The 20205-nt window shown below is 41.9% G+C and overlaps 1 protein-coding gene across 1 annotated transcript in view; it reads left to right on the top strand.

The window, feature by feature from the left end:
* The first annotated feature begins 19092 nt into the window (after positions 1 to 19092).
* The window catches only part of ONECUT2 (one cut homeobox 2), a 61417-nt gene continuing 60304 nt past the window's right edge, over positions 19093 to 20205 (top strand). The window contains 2 exon segments of the mRNA XM_020994656.2: positions 19093 to 19620; positions 19622 to 20205. The exon segment at positions 19622 to 20205 is cut by the window's right edge and continues 429 nt beyond it. Of these exon segments, the coding sequence (XP_020850315.1) occupies positions 19457 to 19620; positions 19622 to 20205 (748 nt within the window). The 5' untranslated portion in view covers positions 19093 to 19456.

Raw genomic sequence — 20205 nt, 5'->3', positions numbered from 1 at the left:
AAATGTGTGAGCACATTGCCTAATTTTTTAAGTAATGTAGCTTTGTAAACAGAGACCACAAAATTCAGCTCTGTCTCTGTCTCATCTCTCTTCCTCTGCTTCTGTCTCTGTGTGTCTGTGTGTCTATGTCTGTGTGTGTGTGTCTGTCTCTCTGTCTCTGTCTCTGTCTCTCTCTGTCTCTCTCTCTGTCACACACACACACACACACACACACACACACACACACACGCACACACACCACTTCTTATTACTCTACCTTCCTCCAAAGCAATACAGAGGCTAAAGTCAATCAATCAAATATTTTCCATAAGAGACTAGTTCTTTCTGATATCTACACAATGTCAATTCTGCTAAAGAACAGAGATCTGGCCTCTACAATAGTGATTTGCATACAGTAAAGTGATTGTTGAATGAAATTAAAAAGGAATAAAACTCACAAATAAGGAGTTAATTATAATTCAAGAGATCTGCATTCTGCAGTAATTTCTCTAGTATAAAACTAGTTTCTAGGAAACAGTTCCCTAGCAGTATTTAAAATAATTTATCCCTCTGGTACTTAATTAGGTTATTATTTATTTCTATTAACTGTATATAAATAAATGGATAGATCTTTCAATCCCTCTGCTTCTCATCCAATAAATTGGTTACCTAGGATTATCATCCTTTAATAACCTTAAATACACAATTTTATAACCTTTAAGAGCTTCTTTACAGGATGAGAAAGCACAGATGACTGAAGTGGATGAGATTACAAATAGAAATACTCAAAGTGCTCTCCTTGAAACTACACTTTGTGATAGATGGCATGAACATTCCCCTCATGTTACAGATGAAAAGACTGAGGTCCAAAAAAATGAAGTGATGTCCATGATATCAGTAGAGATGGAACCACCTCTCCTAGCTGTTGTTGTTCAGTCATGTCCAACTCTTTGTGATCCCGTTTGGTGTTTTCTTGGCAAAGATACTAGAGTGGTTCACCATTTTCTTCCCTAGCTCATTTCAGAGATGAGGACTGAGGCAAATAGGATTAAGTGACTTCCCCAGGGTCACATAGCTAGTATGTGTCTGAGACAGGGTTTGAACTTAAGTCTTCCTGACTCCAGGCCTGGCACTCTCTCTCCACTGTACCACCTAGCTGCCCCACCATATCTAGCTGCCTCTAGCTAAAAGGGAAAGAAACAAGAGATCCAGGTGGAAAGGTAGACAAAGTTCTCACTCACAATTTTCAAACTTTTTGACACTGAGTCACATCTTCTGTTACCTTTAGGTAACCCTGTATCTCCTTTAGCACCTACTACAGTATTCTATGCATTGTAGAGATTCAGTAAATGTGTAATTAAATATCCAGGGCCTCATTTCTTTCTATATGTGATGAACTACTGGATAATAGGACCAAATCTTTTTATAGGTAAAAATTTTAGGACACTCAGAAACTCAATAAGATAGTAAACAATTGGGGGAGGGGGGCTTTTAACCCATATGCCAAAAGACTAGAAGAAATCTAGAATGGACTTAAAGAACTGTAATATATTCAGTTCTTCCTTTCCATTCCACTGGACTTAATTTGTGTAGGGGTTAGTACTGGAGAAAGGGAGAGACTATAGCTTCTGTTGTAGGTACAGCCAATGTTTTTGCTCTATTTATCTAGGAATAAAGGAAAGAAAAGTGTTGAATAGAATGATACATACATTTTTCAGAGATGGCTAATGTGAAAATATGTTTTGCTTGTCTAAGCATATTTGTTAATAAGAATGTGAGGTTTTTTCCCAGTTGGGAGAGGAGGGAACCAGGGATCTCGACAGAAGGAAGGAAGGAAGGAAGGAAGGAAGGAAGGAAGGAAGGAAGGAAGGAAGGAAGGAAGGAAGGAAGGAAGGAAGGAAGGACAGAGGTGGAAAAAGAAAGAAGGAAGGAAAGGTAGAAGGGAGGAAAAGGGTAAAGAGGGAGGGAAAGAAAGAAAGAAGAAAGAGAAAAAAGGTGTTCTTGAATGTTCTTGAATACATTTTTAAATGTACAGAAGAAAACAAAAGGAAAGCTTGTTGAGATTATTGGGAATGGCGAATGATACATCCAATCATTTCTCCTTCTCAGGTATACATTCCTCAGAAATTTGAGAAGCATGCTTTTCAAGTCTCAAAGTTGCTGGGAAAAAAAGTCTATTGAATGTAAGAAAACCATGGACTGAATCCAACCACAGACCACCAGTGACCATCCACCAAGTTGTCACACTTTAGTCAGCCTTAGGTATGTTACTTAAAAGTTGTTGACTTAGCTGTTCTATCATACAGCCTGTATTTATTCATATAGTGACTATAAAAATAAAGGACAGATTTTGTCAAATATCTTTATTGCAATCAAGGTATGGTGTGTGAGTAATTCCATTTCTTCTGAGATTGAGGTGTTTGATGATTTGATTCACAGCCATATGGCATCACTTGGAACATATTGGTATAAAAAATGGAGGCTTTGGGGAAGCCAATAGTTATCATTGAACAGGAGTATTGTGTACTATGAAGAACAATTGGTGGTCAGAGGACCTGGGTTTGAATCTTTGCTCAGCTATTTAGTACCTATATGACTTTAAGTAAGCCTTAAAGCTTACTGGGCCTCAGTCGCCTCATCTATATCTAGTGTTATCTAGGGTATGGCAGGTAAAGGTGAAATCAAAGAAATCAATGAAAATGGTTCTCACTTTCTCCTCTGTTCCCCACTCTTGGAATGTGGTTGTTACCAGCTAGAAATTAGGACCTCAATTATTTCTAGGATGTTAAAACTAATAATCACCCTGAGAACATGTTATGTACACAGCCTGTGCTATTTGGGAGGATTCAAAGATTTCTAAGAAATTGTATTTGCCTCAATGAAGTATATGATCTAGCAGAGAATACAATATGTGTAACTAGACAGCCATGAAAAGTGTTATCCAGAGGAGGATGACCAGGGTTGTGAAGACTTGAGAACATTCTCTAATGAAACCTGCTGAAAACAACTGTGGAGGTTTATTCTAGGAAAGTGAAGGGTGGGAAACCTGTGGCCTCCATGCCACGTGTGGTCTTCTAGATCCTTGGGAGCAGTCTTTTGACTGAGTCCAAGTTTTACAGAACAAGTCCTTTTATTAAGGGGATTTGTTCTGTGAAGTTTGGATTCAGTCAAAGAGCCACACTTGAAAACGTAGAGAGCCACATGGGGCCTCGAGGCCACAGGTTCTCTACCCCTGACATGGAGCGTAAGCCTACAACTCTCTAAGTATTTGAATGACTGTCACGGAGAACAGGTGTCAGACTGTGGTAATTTGTACTGAAAGAGCAGAAATAGGAACCATGGGTAAAAATTACAGCATCAGATTTCAGCTTGATTTAAAGTCTTGGTTCCTAATGAGTAAAGCTCTTCAAAAGTAGAATGGTCCATCTTTGGAGATCAAAATGTCTCCCTTTCAAGTGAACACTTATTGGGGGTGATATAGTGGGGATTCTTACTCAAGTGTGAATTGGATGATATGACCTGTATGTTCTTTTCCAACTCTGAGATCCTATGATTCTGTGATTGTGAGTGGTGGAGAAAATTACTATGTAGAAGATCAGAAGAAATATAACTACTGACTAGTGTAATCAGTGTAAGCTCTGTATTTATCGTTCAAATTTTAGACACATGTATAAATAAGAGCTAGCATTTGTATGTCACTTTAAGGTTTGCAAAGCACTTCAAAAATATTATCTCATTTTATTATCACAACAACCCTGGGAGAAAGGTGCTATTGTTATTCTAGTTTTACAGATAACGAAATAGAGGCAGAGTAAAATGTCTAACCCAGGGTCACACAGCTAGGAAGTATTGAAGACTGAATGTGGACCTAGATCTCCCTGACTTCAGGCCAATACTCTATCCACTGAGCCATGTAGCTGCTTTAATCCAAAAATATTTCTTTCCCAAGGGAAGATTTATGTGAAATTATATAGAATAAAGTAGTAAATCAACCAAGCAAGCAAATACTAAGAGCCAAATATATACCTGGTACTACACTAGTGCCTTGGGATACAAAGATGGCAAAGGTAACAATAACAACAATAGGTAAGAACCAGAATAACAAGAGACATGGCTAAAACAACAGAATTGAAAATTATACTGAAACAAAGCCAAACATGATGCTATTTATAATGACTCATTTAATCCCTGGAAACACCTAGATGGCCTAATGGATAGAGTGAGTGGTAGGCCTGGAGTCAGAAAAACTCATCTTCATGAGTTCAAATCTGCCCTCAGAAACTTACTAGCTGTGTGACCTTGGGCAAGTCACTGTTTGCCTCAGTTTTCTCATCTGTAAAATGAACTGGAGGAGGAAATGGCAAATGGCTTCAGTATCTTTGCCAAGAACACCCCAAATGGGGTCAGAAAGAGTTGTATACAACCGAAAAAAAAAGTGAAAATCTAATCCCTACAGAAAGGATTAAGAAATGCAAATCCCTTCCTTTGGTTAAAAAAAAAAAAGATGGAGGGAGTGTCTTATAGATGCATGGTGCTGGCTACTCTGTTAAGGCTGGTCTTCATTAGTGGTTGGTTTTGTGGGGCTGCTGTGACAGCTTTTGTGGTTGCTGGGTTGGTGCAGGAGGTATGCCAACCAATTTTTGTTATATAAAAGCAAAATCCACCAATCAAACATCGTTTTAATAATGAAAATATTGCTTGTCATCTTAAAATAATGTTCTCAAAAGTTCTTCATTGAGACTACTTTATGTAAAATTGGAAATCAATCACTATTTATTGGGCATTTTATATGACCAGCACTGGTTTAGGGGATATGGAGTATACAAAGTAGTATAAGGATGTGATACCTGCCTTTAAGAAACTTAGAGTCTAATTGAGACAAGACTAAAACAAATGCAAAAGTTAAACTACACCTTAACCCAGTGTATAACAGCTAATCTCTGTGGGTCATATTATAAGTGCCATAGGGTTCCAGAGAGAAAAAGATCACTGATGTATAGAACAGTCAGGGAAAATTTCATGGAATCTTAAGAGAGTTCAATAGGCCTTGAACAGAAAAAAAGGAAGCATATTCTGAGTTCTTCATCTGAAGATGACTATGGAATCAGCAGCAGTAGCTTCAAGCTGGCATCCTGGGGCCCTCAAACTAGAATAATTACAAATATGCCCCACTTGAAGGAAACTCAATGTACAAAAAATATTTACTTTTAAAAGGTAAATGAGGAGGGTGATTACACTTTACAAACGTGTTTTCTCTAGGAGCCGATTAAGCAGCAAGCTCTCCTGCTGGTATAATATGATTGACCTGACACCCAAAATTTCCAGAAGAAATCTATTTCATGAAACTATATAGGCATGCTGTCCCTTGAACAGTACAGCTCCATTTTTCTTATGAGGATTATGGGTAGATATTCTCAATCTTTAATTAACCTCCCTCTACTGTTTGCTAAAATTGTGTAACAAATCCAATGTCAAATATGACCCTTGAAATGGTCACCCTGTTATCCACAGTCAGGAAGCTTCTTTGACATAGTAAATATCAGCCTGGCTCCACTTTGCAAAGATCAGGTTTAAACAAAGTTAACAACTTTGATGATACTAATCCAATGTCATCATTTTATTACACAGGAATCCAAGTTCCCTTTCAGGGAAATTCCAGGCTACCATGCAGCAGATTGAAATTGATAACAGAAATTAAAACTGATGGATTCATTTACCTGATATAATGCAGCGTGTTCTAGTGCTCCTTCTAAGGCAATAAAATGTAAGCTTGTTAAGAGCAGGGACTGTTTCTTCTTTTCTCTTTATATCCCCAGTGCCTAACATAATACTTCGCACAGAGTAGGTACATAATGAATGTTTATTGTTATTGAAGACTTCAGTGACCCCAGTGTATTATCTGTTTTTCTGAGTTTTTTAGAGGTTCTGTGGTCCTTCTGAGACTTTCACTTTCTTTGAACTCCATCTAGCTAGATACCTTGAGCCTAGAAGAGAAATTGAAACTGGAACTAGCAAACCACCTTAGCTGAATTGCATTAGGTTCAAAAAGAATTAAAAGGAGGAGGGCAATACTTTTAAAATGTAGACCCACATTATCTTTCAAAAGCAAAATAGAGCATTTTAATAAATATCTCAAATGATGATTTTAGGCCATATGATTTGCCTTAATTACATAGACTATACCAGCAATTTCAAATTATATCATGGTTAGGAAATGGTTCATGGAAAATAAGCCAAATCACTAAGTCAAGATTCTTTTAAAAGGTTAAAAATATTTTGATGAACAATGAAGCAAAGAAAAGATGGACAGCTTTCAACACAACCTATAGTATTTGTCATACAGGATTTCTTGAAATGAAAATTTATTGCTATATATTTTGAATCCTCTCATGTTCTGTTGTGCACATGGCATGTTTTTTTTTCTTTTCTTACTTTGTATTTAAGTTTCAATATTTATGATATGTTTCTTTTTCTTTTGTATATTCTGTATTTGAGTTCTGGTGTTTGAGTCTAAAATTTTTTTTAAATGATGAAAGAGCATTAAGAAATTTGATTTTTAGGCCTGGCAGGAATTTCAGAGATATCTAGCCCAATCTGTTCCTTTTAGAAAAGAGAAAACTGACATCCAGTGAAGTGTGTTGATCCAGGACAAAGAATCATTTGGTCACAGAACTGGAAACAGAAACCAGGTGTCCTCATTCAGGACATATGATTTCAAATTGAAAGGTACTTTAATATAGGTTATAGGATCATAAGATTTAGTTCTGGAAATGGCCCTAGAAATAATCTAGTCCAACACCAACTGTTTACAAATATACCTGGAGGTATGAAGTGACTTGTTCAAGGTCACACAGACGGTTAGGAATATCTGGGACTCAAAATGAGATGTTCTTTACACTGTACTATCCTAAGGGAAGATCAGGAGTATCTGAACTCAAAATGAGATGCTCTTTCCACTGTACTATCCTAAGGGAAATGCTTGGTTGTGAACCTCTGAAACCACTCTACACATTTGTTCACTAATTTGCTAAATAACCACAGTGTCAAAGCTTAGCAAATAATTCAGAATGAATTAGTGGGGAAATTTCATGGCATCCCAAAGTGGCAGGGTCCTTTGCTAAGGTTTCCCCCTCTCTAGAAATATGAAGAACTTTTTATGGATGCTATGAAACACCTTCTGTCCGCATAAACTAAACACATGCTTCTGCCTGGTTGACAGCATGCCTGATGCTCTGATTCAGTTAACACATTTACCTTTTCACCAAACAGAAGCAGGTTTTCTAAGATGATTATTTCTTCTTCTTTGTCTTCTTCATCTTCCTCCTCCTCTTCTTCCTTTTCCTCCTCTTTCCTCCTCTTCCTTCTCTTCTTTTTCTTCCTCCTCTTCTTCCTTATCCTTCAGAAACCTAGACTCAAATAATGTTTCCCAAAGTGGGCCAGGGGCTCCCAGGTAAAAGCCCCAGCACTTAGAGCTCTTCAACTGAAGAAAAAGAAATTTCCAGAGGAAAGTAATTTAGAGATCGAGCATGAGTGGAAGGGCTCTAGCCCCTTGTTGAGAAGGGGCTGGTGAAAAAGAAGAGATTAAGAGTCTGAAGAAGCAAAGGAAGAGACTATGAATCATGAAGAAGAGAAATGTGCCTGGCCTCCTAGCCAGACACTTTCTGCCCTTGTGATAGATGAGAGGAAAACAACAGAACAATTGTATAGGAAACTGAGAGACTAGAGGAAAGAAAAATGTCTGCTCTAGTCCCCTTTGTTCAGTTTAGGGACATCAGAACCTGTTGATCCTGTTGCCAGAGTTGGGATTACCCCTATCCAAGGATCAGAAAGCAAAGGACTCCACAAAGAAGCTTTCAGCTATTTTCATTGTCTCAGTCTATGTTACATATCTATGAAAATTGAATTTAGCAGGCATCAAACAAGACAACTAAACTTATCTGCATTTTGAGGATATAGTAAGTAATTTAAAATACCTGGGATCTACCCAACTCTTCCACCGAGTATGTAATAAATTAAATATTCAACTCTGAGGACTCTGAACATTAATAATACAAGCCAAGTTTCTGAACTGCCCAATAGTGAAGTTCCATGGGCTCATTCATCAGCAGTTCACATTGATACTGTATGGACTAAGTGTAGGAATAATACATTTCACTAGGTCATAGTATGCACCAGTCCCGAGAGTCCCCAGTTCCCAGGCTCAGAGATGAAAACCTTTTTTAAAAAATCTGTTAAACTATCTCAGTGAGCAAGAGTGCACACACCATTGTGACTAGGGGAACCTTGCCTCAATCTCATTGATTATGTATTGCCACCAAAGTGGGTCACTTGCAGTGCAATACTGCTGTCCCTTTGTCATTTTATCTCAGGTCCTCCAGGATCTACAAGGTATTTTCCCTCCTAAAGACATACCTGAATGAATTTTATACACAAAAAAGTTACATATTTAATATTCTCACCAAGCAACAAAGTTTATTTTATCTTTCATGTATTAGTGCAAGTATTCACATACCCCAAGAAGAACAACCAAAAACAAAAAAAGCTAAATATGTGAAACAAAAATTCAGAAAAAAGGTGATTATGAATAACCATGTTCCTGGGAACCTTTAAAGAGAAAATTATAAGACTTGCATTTGAATATTTTTATTTTTGTAACTAGAACATGATATAAATGTAAATATTTGTATATATAAATATACAAAAATAGTATTTGTACATACAGTACAAATATAAATATACTTACAAATTAGTACATTTATGTATACAGGTATTTATTAAATACATTATTTTTAAAATACAGAATATATTTTTTAATGAATCTAGACTCACTGTACGTTGGTACTTCATATATTAACTTAAATTTGTAATTTCCCTAAAATACAAGATAAGAAATTATTGTAAGCCTATGTAGAGAACTATATGAAGTTAGAATTGTCATTATTATACACATCTCTCTCCCCACAAAACAAAAACAAAAACAAAAACCAGATTAGATGCACAGCTTTTCAGAAAGGAGAGAGAGAGAGAGAGAGAGAGAGAGAGAGAGAGAGAGAGAGAGAGAGAGAGAGAGAGAGAGAGAGAGAGAGAGAGAGAGAGAATATCAGGCAGATTCTCTTCAAAAACCTTTCTGAAATAATCCAAGCTCCCCCCTAAGAAACATACTCTTCCTTCAGCATGAGACTTTACGGTCCTAAATTATTCAGAAAATTGCCTCTATTGTCCCCTCCAACCCGGATCCGAGCTAATCTCCCCCCATCTCAGGGAAACTAGGACGAATGTTCCAAATTGTCTGCTCGCCTTCTACTTTTGTTTTAGATGAGTGGAAAACCACAGAACAATTGCTTAGGAAATCAGGAGACTACAGGCAAGAACATTTTGTACTGTAGTCCTCTATGATTACTCATTTTAGGGACATCAGAACTTGTTGCTACTACGGCCAGCATCAGGAAATCCCCCTTGGAGCTTTCACCTCCCTTTCGGAATAAAAGAACAAAAATGATCCTGTGAGCAGCTTGCCCTTCTGTCATTAGTGCCTCCACCGCGGCCCCAATACTTTTCGAGCTCAGAAAGGGAAGATTCCGACTAATAGAAAAGGAAGGCATCGGCCTGGGTCTTGAGATGCTGACCTTTGCTCCTCTTTTCCCTGAAAAAGGGGGAAAAAGAGGAGGAAACTCTCTCCGTCTTCGAACTCCCTAATTAGACTTCTTGGTTCCCGCCCCCACCGCCACCTTCTCTAGGGACCTACAGGGAACTCGCACCCAGATCTCAGCTTTATTCCTTACTTCCAAACCTGTACGAACCGAGGGTCGGAGCTGGAGTAAGGGGTAGGAGTTAGGAAAGCTTGATTAAGGACGCTAGGGTAAGGCATTGTTGGGACTCAAGCCTCCTCCTCCCCTCTTCCTTGCCTGAGGGAAGTTCTCTTTCTCCCTCCTAACCCTTCCCCCCCCCCGTACCTCCCTTTTCCGCCCTCCTTCCTCTCTCTCCTTTTCCCCAGCTGCCATGGTGCTAGGCGGAATCTTCGGCTATGTATGATTTCAATTCGGAAAGTATTCATCACAAACCCATAGAATGGCTAGTAGACCGGTGAGTTCTACCCACCCCCCAAACACACACACACACACACACACACACACACACACACACACACACACCCCACCCAGTCCCTCATCAAGCAAAGTAGACAGTATGGGGGGGGGGAGGTACGAGTTGGGGTCGGGTCTGAGAGAGAAGATGGTTTCGCCACCGCAACAACCCACCCCACCGCACCCGAATCTCTCCACAAAAGCCTTTTTCTCCTGAGCAAAGGAAGAAGACCCGGGACAGCTCACAGCTAGAAATCCTCCAGAAGTGTGACTCCCTTACAGCAGAAAAAGAATAGTGTGAAGAACACCTGAGGGGCTTGAACTAAATCTTACTTTCCCTTGTTCTTTGCCTTTCCCCTCCCCCTCATCTTCCTCAACCCATTTCCAACACCAATCCTCCCCCCACCCCATCCCCAATCAATAGCGGTTGCTGATTTTTCACAACAATTGCAGCTGTCTAATTCATCAGTGAATAATTAAATCAAAGAAGGCCTGGCCTTCCTGCACTGCGAATGATTTGGTATTGGAAAGATGGGGTATACGTCTGTTTTTTTCTTTTCTAAATCCTATCAGATTGGAGCAAAAATTATAAATGTGGACCTGGAAGAAAAATGGGAAGGGGGGCTTGGAGAGGATGGAGAACTTCAGTAGCTTTAGTTTGAGATGACTTGCTTAAACTCTGGGAAATCGGGCTATGCAGGCTGCAGAAAGGATAGAGGAGGTTCTGAACCATTCTCCTGTTGGAGAAAAAAGGAAAAGAAGTGATGATTTTTTTAAAAACTGGAAAAAAGCAACGTGGGAGATATTTAAATAGTCCAGCCTCTGGTGATGCTTTCAGTTAAGTCGGCTGTGAAATGCTATTCTATTTCATTTGTATCTCTATCTCCAGATTTGTCCCCATTCTGCTGCCAGGAATGAGTAGTTTCTAGTTTTCTCTGAACATAGTAACTTTGGGGAGAGAAAGTAAAGTCACTCTTGATACTGGAGACTTGCTTTTAAGTAAAATAGAGGTAATATCAGAGAAACGCCCAGAAACTATATTGATTTAGACTTCAATTCCTCCTTTCCGTGCCAAGACCATTCCTCTCGTAGGCAGCAGGGTTTGTTTTTGTTATGGTTTGGTTCAGCGGGAAGGAAGTAATGTATTTTTTTTCCCCGAGGTAGAAAACAACTAGGTCATCGAGTCCCCTGTCCCGCTCTACCCAAGCCCAGACTCGGGAAATCCTTGGTCTTTGCACAATGAGAGCCCCAGCATCCAAATAGTCCTGCGAAGAGAAGAGAAGGAAAGGAGAAAAGAGAGGAGAGAAGAAGAGAAGAGAAGAAAGGCAAGGGGGAAAAAGGAAAAGGAAAACTCTTTGAAGTGTTTGAAGATCACTGGGGTTAAGGGGAGGGGAACCTCTGCCTTTTCTGAGCGCTGTGACCCTCTTCTTGGCAATCGGGGCTTGTTCTGAAAAAAAGAAAATTGTCCTTCGTCCCCCACCACTCCTGCCTCTGGTGAAGATGTTCCCAGTATACCCATCCATCCCTGCCAATCTCTACTGCTTCTGCCACGGAAGAAACAGCTCCTTAAATAGGGTTTAAGGGTTTTCTATTTACCAAGGTCAGAGCTACTCCAAACCACCAAGTGACAGGCGGAAAGATATCTTGTTAGCCAACCAACAGGTCCCAAAACTCTGACTTGCCCCAGGTATACTCCAGGTGCTGCGTGCAGCCAGCCCGGGGAAGGTGTTGTCTGGCTTATTTCCAGGTACTGTCTCCACTTTGTTGGAACTCTGCATACCTGCTTTGAGACTTCAGTCCGCAATTAAAGCTAGCTGCTAAAATCAACACAAAAACGAATATGTACAGCTCTTCGAAGAGTGATTTCCTCAACACTTCGCATTGCAAATTTGTAATTTGTTAAAAATCCACTCCCTTTTGGAAGAGTAACTAAAAATCTCTTTTAAAATGACATGTACACAAAGAAATACCACTGAAATACCTGAGTGAGTGCGCTTGACTTCTGTCATAGAAGCACCGAATCAGATGCCCTAAGTTATTTACTTTTCTAAGAAGCCTACCTCCCCCCCAAAAAAAACCACACACACACATACACACTCACACGCGCGCGCGCACACAGACACACACAACCCTCGAAGGTCATAAAATAAAAACAAAGGAAATTCATATGTATTAATCAGCATGTCTAAATATATATTCTTAAACTCCCGCCTGGCTTCTTAAAAGGTTTTCGAACAGAAGGGGGAAACGATTAATATTTTTAAGATTAAAATCCAGGAGACTTTTTTGTTTTTAATGAAGCCAACAGGGAATTTTGAACGCTTTGTAAAATATTCTTAAAGTTGAAAATACCATATAAACGCAATTTAAAACACACAAAGAAAAGTAGATGCAAAGAGTTTAAAGCTTCTTTTTCTACAGGGGTGAAGTGGGAGTTGTGGTCCTTATTTTCCTTTATAGCTGAACCTCCCTAATCCAAAATGGTCATTTTTCAGAGCACATGCTACGTTTAAGGAGATAATAAATTAAATGCGACGCCCGAGTTTGGTGTCTTAAGGCCAACTTGAAAACATCCCGGCTTTCAGAGAGTTAAATGTGTCTTTTTTTTTACAACCAACTGCAACTTTTGCCTTCCTTTAGAAAGGATAACAAAAAGATTTCATGCATAACTTGACCAGAACAAAGAGACCTCACGCCAGTTTTCCTTTTGTAGGGTGAAAACCCGGCGAGAGGAAGAACTTCATTTTAAGCCCACTTGAAATGTTAGTTCTGAAAATCCACTTTCAACAGATCGAATGTTGCCAAGAGGCTGCGGGCTCCGATGCAGGCACGTTCGCTTTTGAGAAACAAAGCTTGGGGCTGAGACGGGAGTGTCACTCAGAAAAACTCCGAAGGAGCCCTTTTTTAGGATCTGCTAACAAGTTGTGAGCAGATGTGTATGTGTGTGTGTGTGTGTGTGTGTGTGCTCATGAGTATGTCTAATATATAACCTGAGTCTGTTTTTCCTTCTCTTCCTTCACTAACTAGAAAATAAACTTAGGTCCCTACCATCTTTAGCTTGGAAGCCCATTCAGTCTAGGACAGCAGGCTTGGCCCTTGTCTCAGCCTGGGCCGCCGCTCCGAGGAAGACAAACTAAGAACTAAGGAAACAAACTAGTAAAAGTGTGAAAGGATCTTGGGGACATGAACTACAGTAAACGAAGGTGATGAGCAGGGGTTCCACATCAGAAACCCAGAAAACCTAAGGACGATGCTTGTCAAAGTTATATTTTCTTTGCGTTACTGATTAAAAAACACCCTCTCCCTCCAGCAAACACTTTCTTTGGGGGGGGGGGGCAGAAAACAATATGTTGGCTCTGAGAGACAGGAGGAAAGCCCCGGCGAATGGGGGTGGGAGAGAGGGGGCAATTTGTGTGTATCAGAGAAGAGTGCCATCCCTGATGGAGATTAAAACAATCCGAACAGTCCCTTCTCCCTTGAGAGAGGGTAAGGGTGTGTATATGTGTGTGTGTGTGTGTGTGTGTGTGTGTGTGTGTGTGTGTGTGTGTGGGAGAGAGAGAGAGAGAGAGAGAGAATGTGGGACTGACACCCCCCGCTTTTTTTTTTTTTACCCCTTGCCTTCCTTTAAAAGAAGGCAGATCGCAAGGTGCAAAGGTGTCTGTCCGGCGAAGTCTGCACTACGTGGAACTTCACTGAGTATTCTTTTTAAGAATTCTTCCTGCCACCCTACCACTGCTACTTACTACCTATTCGGTGCACTTCCTTTCTCCCGCCACCTCTTAACACCAGGTGCAACCCATCATACCCTTCAGCCCTACTCTGTGATCGGGGAAAAGTCTCAGACTGGGATGGAACCCAGTCAGAGTGTGGGGACTGGAGAAGATACTTCAACCTTCGGTGTCCCATGAAGCCAGTGATGGTGCCCCAAATGCCAGTCTTTCTTTTGCAGGGTGGCAATTCAGGAGGGAAGAGGGATGGAAGGAGACTTTTGAAACTTGCTAAACCAGCTGTTTCGCACCATGTCCTTTAGTAGCAGAAAAGTTACCATTTTTTCTTTAATAAAGAAAGTCTTTATTGTATGTGTATATTGCCCTGGTGAGTCAAACTTTCCAGTTTTAACAAAACCAGGGGTGAAGAAGGAAGATAATTACTGAATAGAATTTAATATCTCATCATCTCTTCCCAAAAACATTTTCCCCTTTTGAGTTGGAATTATAAAATTAGTCATTAATTTCTGGACTGAGATTGACTTGAAGAAGCGGGATTGGAAGGAAAGGTGGAATTGCTTTAGTCCTCTCCAACTTTCTCCCTCCACCCACTGTGTTCACCCAACCAAGGCTACCAAGAGTACAACTCCCGAAAAAGGAGAGATCATTGGAAGTGCCTGTGCCCCTCCTCCCTACGAGCACCTTCTGCCCACAGACTTATAAAATTATTGAGTCATGGTCTCTCAGCCTGGGTGGACTCGATAGAGAGAGTGAAAAAGCTCAATGCCTACAAGGAAACGTCTATTTCTCCTCTAGCTTAAGGATCTCCCCTTTCCTTAAAATTCCCCTTCAATATTGAAGGTTCATTTGTTATCAGATTCGTCTAAGTGCTGGAGGCCTTTCTGAAAAACCATTACCATTCAATGACTGGAAAATTGCTCTCATTCCTTTAAAAAGAAAAAAAAAGGCATCAGCGGCGGCAATAACAAACAACAGACAACAAAAACTTTCTCCTGTAAATCCTCGCCCGCAGAATTACAAAGGAAGAATATTGACTTACCCCCGAATTGCTGATATGTTGGGGGGGGGGATTTTTTTTTTTGAAGATTTCTGTTTGGTAGCTGCACAGACAGATGCAATTCATAGGCGAAGCTGATTGCCAGAAACGCTATAGATTAGCATGGGGTCTGCAGCACACAGATCCTGATCAATATCCCTACACTCACACGCCAGATGGTTTGGGAAAGGACAAAAATCAAATAGTTCAAATCAACCCTCGATTATGTCTTTTTGTGCTTCTCAGCTCAACCTAGCTGGAACAGAAACGTGTTCTGAGATAGGTCCTGCCAAAGACAAAAATTGCAGGTATTTTCAGCGATTGGGGGGGCGAAGGGGGAGGGAGGAGGTGAGGATCCAGCAGTTCCTAGCTCTGCCTCGTATTTCTGTTGTTGGTGAATAAAAACAAAGCGGGTAGGTTACTTAGTCAGCTCTGTTTTTACTGTTAGTCTGTTTATTTTTCTTGAATAATTTATAGGCTTCCTGGATTAATTAAACGTTCTTCTCTAGAAGCCTCTTGGAGCTAGAAAATATGTCAGGGTGAAAGGAGGTGTAAAAGGCTCGGACTTTGAGGTTTTAGATCACTTCTTTCCAACGTAGTCTCAATTCTTCCATTTGAAAAACAGCTTAAAAATGGCGTTTTTGGTTAATGTCTATTATATATACATACTATCTTCTTTTGACTCATTTTATTGTCTGATGAAATATAGAATCCAAACCCCAACAGCAAGGTGGTAAGCGCTGAATTTCCCAGCTCTTCATCTTACTGCTTTTCTCAACTGCTTAGCCAGATCCTAACACTGAACGAAAACACATTGTTCACATGCTACGTTTCTGTGCAGTTCATCAATGAATCAAACGCTCTTCAAAGGTGGGGAGGGGGAGAAGAGAAGGAATTTACTGCAATTAAAAGGACACAATTCTGGAGATCCCAGAACTTCTCTACTTCTAAAGAATAGTATCTAGGCCAATAATGCTCAGGACAGTAAGCACTTTTTGTCTTTATTTAACCTTATGAAAAATAAATAACAATAGTCAGCAGAGTCTTTTCAAATGGTATTATTTCTAGATGGTTGTTAGGTTGGCAGGCACACTCACCCCAAAAGGAATAAAAATTCGAAGTTTAAGGAGAGGGAAGGAAGGAGAAAGGGAGGGAAAGAGAGAGAGGAAGAGAGAGAGAGAGAGAGAGAGAGAGAGAGAGAGAGAGAGAGAGAGAGAGAGAGAGAGAGAGATTCTAATTGTTTTATGAAAAAATTAAGACACCATCTAGGCCAGCATATTCATTTTTCATTTAAATGTGGCTTAGGGGTTGCAAGACAAAAACACTGAGACACCAAGAAAAATACAATGCGAAAATCTGCTTTATTGTAGTCCAAAGAAATTATACACAAAGAAACCAATACGTTTTCTTGATTTCCCTGAGATCTTCAATATTGATCGCGGAAGGGGGGAGGAGGGATGAGGGGGAGGAGCAGGGTCAGGGAAAGAGGGAGGGAGGAATGAAAGGAGGAGTAGAAAGGGAAGAAGGGAGAAAGGAGGGAGGGAAAGAAAAGGGAGGGAGAGAGAGAAGGAGGGAGGGGGAGGGAGGGAGGGAGAGAGGGAGAGGGAGAGAGAGAGAGAGAATATGTAACTCACCTTTAAACTATAGCTCGTAGCACGTGACTACTTCCAGGCACACGGAACTAGAGTTCACAAGGGCAGACTTATCTCAATTTTATGGGAAATTAGTTTATGGTGTATGATTATTTTAAATATTATAAACATGCATACATATATGGAAAGAGAGAGTATTAGCATGTGTTTAAAATTCTATGTGGAGGCGGTGCCTCCAGGCTAGTGTTTTTAAACAGTCACGAGATGCTAAATCCTGAATTCAGCTCAGACTGCTAGCGACAAAAATTAAACAGAGACAGCTTCAGAATGAGGCCACACACCAGCATTCAGTCTCCGTTGCTTAACGTTATTAGTATTAGCAACCACAGCAGCAGTGAACATCACCCTATCACAGAGTGGTTGTGTTTCCTTAAACTTTTGATTTTTAACATGGGTGCCTCAAAAGTGAGCCGGTTAAAATTTGCCAAATTAAATGAGCTTACAAAAAGAAGGGCCGGGAGTAGCAGGTGTTAGTAGAGAACTAGGTGAGAGGTGTAAGAGTGGAGAATTAAACTGGAGATCTCCGTTATTTACCTGTCGAGTGTTTCTAACACCAAAAATAGAGCTAGAAACACAGCTCTCCAGATATACAGGGTCTGGGCCTGTCTCTTATGTAGAGACTCAGTGCCTCAGAAAAAGGGTCCATTTGAAAGTGTAATTGTCAGCTTATTGGCAACAACTCAATAAAGTTGGTCTATGAATAACTTTACTGTACACTCATGTGACAGGATGACATGTATGATTCCCCCTTTGCAGACAGAAGAAAGGGAAAGGCAGGCAAAAAGGTCAGTGAGAGTAAGACGTGTTTTCTAAATGAATTAAACCTTTCTCTGCCGTCAAAGAAGGCACATACAGTATTTCGGGCAGTGTCCTTGTTTTCTTATCAAGTTTTCTCTAACAGCTGGAAGTGGTTGGAGGGGGCTGTCTTAAGGAGACCCCCTGCTCTTCTTTTGACAGCTGATCAAAAGAAAATAGGTCACGCTTCTCAAACTTATGTCCACCCTGTCCTTAATTACTGTCTCTTTAAACAAAGGCAACATCTGCGCAACCTCAGCGAGCTTGAATCTTCAGAGTCAGAGAACACAACTGCCGGGGAAGGAAGAAAGATAACAGGGAAGGAAGGGATCTGTTACTTTTAGGCATTTCAAAATGGGCTCGTGGTTGTGCTGCCTTTTCTTGATTCAGACCCATTTTCTTTTCAGCTCCATTGCCGTTCTAGGAATTGATAGGATCATTTTTTTTAAGGTGTGCTTTCCAGACTCACTTTTGCATTTCAGAATCGTGGTTCTTTTCTAAAAATCGAGTTAGAAATCACCGACGCTGCTCGAGTTTCTAACACTCAGTAATATGACGTGTGTGTGCGCGCGCACTTGTGTGCGTGTGTGAGTGTAGCGTACTGTATGGGAAGGGGGGAGGTCTGTCCTTAGGAGTAAAATCATCCTGTAGCGTCTGAGTGATTTGCATACTATGTCTCTCAATAGAAAGTTTGCTCCTAATTAGCGGTAGCTACAATATCCCCAACTCCCCCCACCTCAGAGTCAGCTTCCCTTCCCCTGGCCCTTTCCCCTTCATCCTTTTCTCCCAGGTGGAGAGGGCAAGTCCCTTAAGGCAAAGCTCTAACCGCCTTAAAATTGTTGGGATAAGGCTCTCTCAGTTCTGCTTTTTGTTTTGCACCCTTGCAGTGGTCCTTAGACTCATAAGCAAGAGATTTATGAGCATGCCCCGAAGTTAATGAATTTTATTGGGTTAACTTTGCATGCAGTAAGCCTCACGGTGCCTTGTTGCCTACATATTTCAATCTGTCACCTTCAGTTAGCTGGAAGCCTAGGCGAAGGAGTTTATCTAGAGCAGTATAGATTATGAATGCCTCTTCCATGTAATTTAAAGTGAATTTAAATACATGACTGCCTGGGTCTTAAAAGGGATAGGATTCTTCCCCTTTGCTTCTGACAATGCTAAAAGATGCTTGTTAGGGTTTGTGTGTACGCTTGTTTTTATACCAGCCTAACCAGAATATCCTTCTGGCTTATTAGCTTCAGGGAAAGACTTCAGTCTCTTAGGAAATGAACTCCAGAAATGTGCTTTCCCCAGATTACAGTTCAGCAAATGCAAAGGAAAAGACATTGCATCTTTAATATTCTCTCTCTCTCTCTCTCTCTCTCTCTCTCTCTCTCTCTCTCTCTCTCTCTCTCTCTCTCCTCTCTCTCTCTCTCTCTCTCTCTCTCTCTCTCTCTCTCTCCGTTGTCGTCTATTTCTTCTCTCCGTGTCTGTCTCTCTCTCTTCTCTCTCTCCTCTCCTCTCCTCTCCTCTCCTCTCTCTCTTTCCCCTCCCTCCTTGACGTTTGATTCCAGTAGCAAAGAAGGGGGGAAAAAAAGCACCGAAACCTCAGCCAAACATGAAACCTTCAGTCCCGCCTCTTCCCTTTCTCATTGGACGTTGTATCTAGACACCCGGCTCGTTTAAAATTCTCCAGCTCTCAGATGGTTGGTAGCAACGTCCATCTTGCAGAAGCCCAGCCCAGCCCGAGGGAGGGTAGGTTGTTAGAGTAGCAAACCCCTTCTGGACAGCTCCAGCTTACCCAAACAGAAGACGTAAGAGGAGGAAAGGGCTAGGACATGGCGAGGAACTGCACTGGCCCGTCTGATAGAGACCGGTGATTCCCTCCCCCCCATCCCCTTCCCCTCCCTTTCCCCAGACTCACACCCCATCCTCCCCTACCCCACCCCCATTCCCTTACACACACACGCACACACACGCTTGCGCGCGCACATACACAGACACGCCACATACACATATACACACAAACACACACACACAACCGAGAGGCCTTATTCACCACCTCAACACCAAGCCCCCCCAACCCTGGACCCCTCCCCCTAAACAAGCATCTTGCAAACTCTCCCTCATCCACCTCCCAACCCTGCCCCCCAACCCTACCCTCACCCCCACCCCCGCCGCCCCCGGGCCCCGATGGACTGAATGAAGGCTGCTTGTACCGCCTATCGATGCCTCACCAAAGATCTAGAAGGCTGCGCCATGAACCCAGAGATGACAATGGAAAGTATCGGCAGTTTGCACGGGGCAGCCGGCGGCAGCAGCGGCGGCGGCGGCGGCGGCGGGGGCCCGGCCCATGAGCAGGAGCTGGGCCAGCCCCAGCCCTCACCACACTAGCCGGGGCGCAGGCTCGCTGAGGGTCCAGCCTCCTCACCAGGACCTGGGCACCGCGTCCTCCCGCTCAGCCATGGTGACCAGCATGGCTTCCATCCTGGACGGGGGGGACTACCGTCCGGAGCTGTCCATCCCGCTGCACCACGCCATGAGCATGTCCTGCGACTCGTCCCCTCCGGGCATGGGCATGAGCAACACCTACACCACGTTGACGCCACTCCAGCCCCTGCCACCCATCTCGACGGTCTCCGACAAGTTCCACCATCCACATCCCCACCACCACCCGCACCACCACCCGCACCACCATCACCACCACCACCAGCGCCTGTCCGGCAATGTCAGCGGGAGCTTCACCCTCATGCGGGACGAGCGGGGGCTACCAGCCATGAACAACCTCTACAGTCCCTACAAGGAAATGTCCGGCATGGGGCAGAGCCTGTCTCCTCTAGCAGCCACCCCTTTAGGAAACGGGCTGGGCACCATCCACAACTCCCAGCAGGGCCTACACAACTATGGGCCCCCGGGACACGACAAGATGCTCAGTCCCAACTTCGAAGCCC

Source organism: Phascolarctos cinereus, unplaced genomic scaffold (assembly GCF_003287225.1).
Source record: "Phascolarctos cinereus isolate Bilbo 61053 unplaced genomic scaffold, phaCin_HiC Scaffold_4;HRSCAF=312, whole genome shotgun sequence".
NCBI classification, from domain to species: Eukaryota; Metazoa; Chordata; class Mammalia; order Diprotodontia; family Phascolarctidae; genus Phascolarctos; species Phascolarctos cinereus.
Note: the sequence above shows the minus strand (reverse complement) of the source record. Positions and strands in the feature narration are given on the sequence as shown.